The 6,000-nt window shown below is 46.3% G+C and overlaps 1 protein-coding gene across 1 annotated transcript; it reads left to right on the top strand.

Annotated features, from left to right (window-relative positions):
• The first annotated feature begins 876 nt into the window (after nucleotides 1-876).
• On the top strand, nucleotides 877-5,674 carry SPTSSA (serine palmitoyltransferase small subunit A). Its single transcript, XM_030038633.2, has 2 exons — nucleotides 877-1,183; nucleotides 4,426-5,674. Exons 1-2 carry the CDS (start codon nucleotides 1,081-1,083, stop codon nucleotides 4,527-4,529), a joined length of 207 nt encoding a protein of 68 aa, XP_029894493.1. The 5' UTR covers nucleotides 877-1,080; the 3' UTR covers nucleotides 4,530-5,674.
• Nucleotides 5,675-6,000: the final 326 nt, after the last annotated feature.

Below are 6,000 nucleotides of genomic sequence, written 5' to 3' on the forward strand. Positions count from 1 at the left end.
GGTGCCTTCAAGAACAGAATCACACCGCTCAGTGACATAATTGCAAATTGATTTACTAAGCAGGGTGAGTATAGGGGGGTTCATACCAGTTTCTAATCTATGGTGCGCACACTTGGCGTGCGAGGTCCTGGCTGGTGGCCTGGTGCCTAGTGGTTGCACCTCACTCTCCGCTTAGCCATGGTGCCCGATTATTGCGTGCGTCGCCTTCCAGCGGGCTTTCAACTAGCGCCTTCTAAACTAGGTTGCCAGTATAAGCTGCCAACAGCCTTTCTAATCGCACAGTCCCAGGCCAGTCCCTGGGAATTTCTCCTTATCTCGGGCCAAATAGCCGTCAGGGCTGAGGTGTCCCACACCCTCTGGTTTCTGGCCCCAAGCGCCTTAGGGAAGTACAAGGTTGGCAACAGTTACAGTAAACAGTTGATCTATTGCCTTTTTATTTTTCCCATTCATACGGGATTAATCTAGTCAGAGCTGGCCCACGTTACGGTCTCGTTTATCCGAGCCATGTTTCTGGGTGGGCTTTACCCTCCAACAACTGACGACGCTGGAGACTCCTGCAGAGTGTTTTTAACACGCTTCCCGTGGGCCCTGCCAAGCAGAGTCTTCGGGTCTTCCGTAATTACCAGAGTATCAATTCAGATGAAACAGGATGAGAGACAACGGGCTGCAGCACCACCTCCCAGGTGTGACTCGGGCCGGCAGTTCGCTCCAGGTTCACGGGCAGCCACGCCATTTACTCCGCTCGGCCACAGGCTGGCACGCCCCGCTGGGTTTTACCGTTCTGCAGGGTACGTCGGCATCGGCCCGCTGGCGTGCGCCTCCGCCGTGCCCTGCTCGTCCGGCGCCGGGCGGAGGCTGGCCGCGGGCAGGCCGCCGAGCGCCGCCGGCTGCCGGCCCGCGGGCCTCAGCGCCGCCATTTCGGGCGGCAGCGCCCGCCCAGCCGCGGGGCGGAGCCGGCCCGGGCCCGGCCCGTCGGCGCCGGCGGGAGGGCGGGCCCCGGTCTGCCGCCGCCCCGCCGTCTCCGCTCGGCCTGGGCCCGGCGCAGGGCCGCTGGCGGGCGGGGAGAGCGCGGGGCGCGCCATGGCGCTGGGCTCGGCCTGGAAGCGGATGTCGTGGCTGTACTACCAGTACCTGCTGGTCACCGCGCTCTACATGCTGGAGCCCTGGGAGCGCACCGTCTTCAGTATCCTTGTGCCCGCGGGGCCTGCCGGGGCGGGCGCGGGCGTGCGCGGCGTTGGGGGGGCCGGGGGGCTGCCCTCCCCCTGCCGCGTCGTGCTCGGCGGCGGCTCCGGGGCCGCCGGGCGGGTGTGGCGGCCCCGCCGGCCGTCCCGCCGCCGCCTGCCCGGTGGGTGCGGTGCCGGGGAAGCGCCCGGGCCGTCCGTGGCCGTGCTGAGGGCGGGCGGCCGCCGGTGAGGTTTTCGGGGGAGGGGGCGCGGTTGTGTGAGGGCCGGGGGGCGGGCGGGGGGAGAGCCGGGCCGGGCCGGGCCGGGGGAAAGCTGGCCTGGGGCGCCGAGCGCGGCCGGTGCCGGTGGCGGGCAGGGGAGCGGCAGCCTCCGCCCGGGGCCGGGGCTTGTCCCCTCCTCGCAGGCAGGGGCTTAAAGCTCCTCACCTTCACCAGCTAACGTGCTGCCCAAGTTGGGGAATAATCCTCGTGCTGGTGTTCCGCGTCCTGTCCCTGGGCGTCTAGCAGTCTAGCCCGTTTCTCCTCGGGCACGAGTTTGTATCTTGAAGTTATTTCTCCCTTAATTTTTTTTCTGTGGAGTTCTGGTAGTTCTTTCTCCTGTCTTTTGCCCTGAAATCTCAAGCCTTCTGTTAAGCACAGGTGTCTTTCATGAATTCTTTTGGTTTTTTTCCTAGTGGAAAGTAAATGTGCACGCTGCAAAACCTTGCAAGCTTACGTTTGTGTGGTGCTTTGTCACATGATTTTTATTAGATGAGTATTTAATCCTCGAGCTGGTAAGTTTGCTTGGCTCTTTTGGAGTGGAAGAACTTGATAGATGCTTATGTGAAGGCATCTGCATAAAGACTAGGTTTGTTTCTTTACCCAACCCTTTCATACAGGTGGTATATTCTCTCAGCTGTTGTTATGGCATCACAAGTATTTTTCTCTTAAGTGTGCCTGTTTTGATTTTCACTTAAAATGATGTCTCATATGAATGACTCTGAGCCATGTCCAATTAATGTTGAGAGGCAAAGAGGGAAATTAACCAAAACGTTAACACAAAGAGAAGGGTGTAAGTAGTAGTGGGAAGCTGCTTTTACTGAGATACTGCTCAATTTTTTAAAGGAACTCACGTTTGTTATATAAAAGTGGTTGCCCAAGTTACAGCTGTGCCATCAGACCTTTTTTTCCTGTGTAAAGTCAGTAGAAGTGGAGATAACTTACTATTTCTCTTTTTTAGTATTTAGAGACTTACTGTGCGCAATTGTTTAGGCAGGGGTTCTTGCCTTCACAACATTGTGTTCCTTGCTAACATACCTTCCTCTTTTTATGCCATGTCTGTGTCACTAAGGAAACTTCATCTTTGCTTTCCCTGCAATTATATTAGTCACGAGTATTTTTTTTATTTTGTGTTAACCATGCAGCTTTTTAACTTGTGCAAAATATTTAAGTAAATGAAAGTGTGTGTGCGTGTGTTTATTTTCATAAAATGCTCATATTGCAGTGAAGTAATTGCCGCTTAACTTACAAATGTAATGAGTAGCACAAGTATTGCTTGCGATCTCAGGTCAGCAAAACTGTTTTTTGTCCTCAGCCTGGATGCTTTCGTTGTAGGTGGGCCAGTTCTTCCAGGCGCTGTACAGATGCGGTGCAGATGCAGTGGCCTTGGGAGCTAACGGTGTGTGGCTTTGCTGCGTGTCTCGCTGCTGCTTGTGCTCCAGAATCAAAAGTGAGCACTGATACGGAAATGTGGATTTATGAGTTGACCTTCATTTTATTATCTCCCGCTGTATAATCTTCTGGGACTAAAAATACACCAAGCAGCTAGTATGCTCTAATAAGCACAACTAATATCTCTGCTCTGCCACAGGGAAGTCGGTCATGGAGCATTTGATACATGCGTGCTGGGGTGACTTGATTTCTTGAAGACACAGAGCATGTGCAGCTCCTCTGGTTTCGCCTGTGGAAACCGAGTACTGCTGTCCAGTGTTATCATGCTTGTTAATCTCCAGTGCTTTTTATAGTGTTGCTGTCTAAGTTTACTCAATCTCTGCAGGTAGTTGGATGAAATCAACAAATTATTATTAATTTTGACTACTTTTGAATTTACCTTAAACTTTGAATGGCGTAATCTTTCAGTAATCTGATGCCATAATTTCTGTAGCTAAAGCTTCAAGAACCCTAGAGCTTGACAAAGGTCCAGTTGTACGTATACATTATAACCTATTGTCTTGCTTCTCTATATAAGTTTTACAAAAGGTCCCCGTTAGGAGTTCAGCTAATGAAGTTGGTCATCTTAAGAGTGTTTAGCAGATAGCTTCACGTGAAGTTTGTTTTGCAGTGTGTTCTGCTCTAGTAAAGTACTAATGAGTGTCTGTTTATTTAAGTACACAACTTGACTCAGAGCTGTGCTGATCCTCTGAGGCTTTGTGAGTGAGAGAGTTAGAAAGGTGCATGTCATGATGTTACTCATGCTTTTCACTCCCCCAGCGGTTTCTTTTCCTAAGTACCGCCAAACAACACATAAATTGAGCTGCTTGCCCATGAAGAAGGATCTGAGTGTGACATGCTGATGGAGAAATGAACCAAATATTGTAGTGACTTAAAGCATAGAAGACAGGCACTGGCAGCTGGAAATGGATCGGAGATTTCCTGACTTTATTACGTTAACGGTACAACTTTCACACCAGTTGTGTTTTGCACATCATAAATTAAATCTATTAGGTCATGCTATTCCAAGAAGTTGAGGTCAGCATCTAATGCTGTCTGCTTATGAATGAATAGGTCATCCACAAATAAGAACTCTTATTCAGTACAGCTACTCATTGTGGGTTTGTTTTGTTTTGGGTTTTTTTTTTTTATGATGGTTGACTTTTTCCTGCTTGGCTGAATGGGGCTGGCTTCTGCAAGACTTGCTTAACACCGAGGAAGATGCATGTAAAAACTTGTATATTCTCAGTGCCGGTTTTCTGTTCCTCCTTCACCCTTCCCACACTTTGGCCTGTCCTCTTGTGTCCGTGACGAGGCAATGGATAAGTTGCAAGGCATCCTTCCGTAATTCAGCTAATTGCTCCTACCAGTGTTCTGGTTTTCAGTGTTCAGTTGGTTCTTCCTGCGGCTGTGAATTGCTGAATACAGTTGACCCCATCGGATTTAAAATTGTAATGTTGTAAGACAGTTACCAGGAAAGTTTTAATGCTATAGTTACGTGATGTCTAATGCACTTTCTATTTCAAATGCTTTTTTCCTCAACTGTAATTCAGATTCCATGCTAGTTTCCATTGTTGGAATGGCACTGTACACAGGCTATGTGTTCATGCCTCAGCACATCATGGCAATATTGCACTACTTTGAAATTGTGCAGTGATGAAGAACGTATTTTCAAGAAGGAATCGGGCTCTGAAATCTGGTCTACAAAGAAGAATGAACCTCTTAGTTTTAACAAGACTTCTACTGATGTCAGAAGGACACAATTATGACTCTGAAGACTAGGAAATGAGATATGTAGAGCAGGGACGTGAGATGTCCCCTATGTTGTGTTCATTCCTTTTAATTTTACAAGATATGCCCTTGTATAGTAGTTTTGTCTACTTTAACATTGTGATTGTACTTTGATATCAGTATTTTCTTAACTTTGTGACAGTTTCAATATTGCACTGTGAAAGCTTTTCTTAATTGTAATTTTGAGTAAATCTTAATTGCCTTCTATTTTTAATCGGAAATTCATCTTATTAAACGGGGCTTAAAGCTTTTGCTATTGTATGGTATGTATTTGCCTGGATATTTCTATTAATGCGTTTTGTAAGAAAATACATCTAGATTCATATTAGAGACATGGATATATTCGTCTAATGCTATTTACAAAAGTTAGTTTGTATGACTGAACTCAGGTGTACTGTTTGCTGTCCAAACTTTGTTCAACAGTATATTTGTGTGTATCACCTAGATTTGGAATTAGCAATTACTTCAAGTTTCTGTATTCCACCTGTTGGGGTGTTGAGGCAGAGTGAAGACTACATTCGTTATGTTAGGAGTAGTGCTGTGGTTCTGGGCTTTATCTAGTGGGGGGAAAAAAAGACTTTTCTTTACTGACATAGGCCCACATAAGGCTTTGGGTTAGCACTTTAAATCAACCCTGTTTTTCTAGCTACTAATTCAATTGTACTTTTACAGGATGCTTTATTATGTTCCAGTGATTATGGTTTCTGCTAATTTTCACTCAACAGTGTAACTATGCCTAGGTTTTAAAGGGGTTTTCTATTGCTGCTAGTGTTCCAAACATGTTCTTGCTACAAATGACCAAAACATAGGGGGTTTAAATGGACTTGAGTTACAACTACAGCAATAAGTAGCTGAATACTTGGCTGAAGTCCTGTCTTTTTTTTTTTTTTTTTTTAATAGGGATTTTTTTCAGTTTTGTATTCTGAAATGTAAGATGGTGACAACTTAACTTTCCTAAGTGGAAGATTTTTTTTGTTGTTGTTGTTTAAAAAATAAAATTTGAGAAGCAGAGCTTTGATGCAAAACTTTCTTTGAGAAGTTAATGTGTTTCTGAATGCTGCTTGCTTTTCTCAGAACTTTCCAAAAGGGGACAGATGATACTTGACCAAAGAATTGTGATTTTTAATGGCCCGGTAATAACAGGTACTGTTAAATCTTTTACACAACTTCTGTTGAAATCAGGAATTGTACCCAAGTTGTATAACTAAATTGTTCTATAAAGATATTGTCTTTTAGGTTTATTTAATTTTCTCAAATGCACACTCACAAGAAAAGAGTGTTTTTTCCCCCTGTATTTAAGAACTTCATGTGTGTTTGGTTTAAAAACTCTGTTGTTG

This window comes from Aquila chrysaetos, chromosome 2 (assembly GCF_900496995.4).
Source record: "Aquila chrysaetos chrysaetos chromosome 2, bAquChr1.4, whole genome shotgun sequence".
Classification (NCBI taxonomy): domain Eukaryota; kingdom Metazoa; phylum Chordata; class Aves; order Accipitriformes; family Accipitridae; genus Aquila; species Aquila chrysaetos.

Excerpts from the sequence above, each read along its gene's own strand:
- SPTSSA (XM_030038633.2), top strand. The coding sequence starts at position 1,081 with ATGGCGCTGGGCTCGGCCTGGAAGCGGATGTCGTGGCTGTACTACCAG. Across the intron at positions 1,184-4,425 it reads CTGGGAGCGCACCGTCTTCA|ATTCCATGCTAGTTTCCATT; the intron begins GTATCCTTGTGC and ends ACTGTAATTCAG.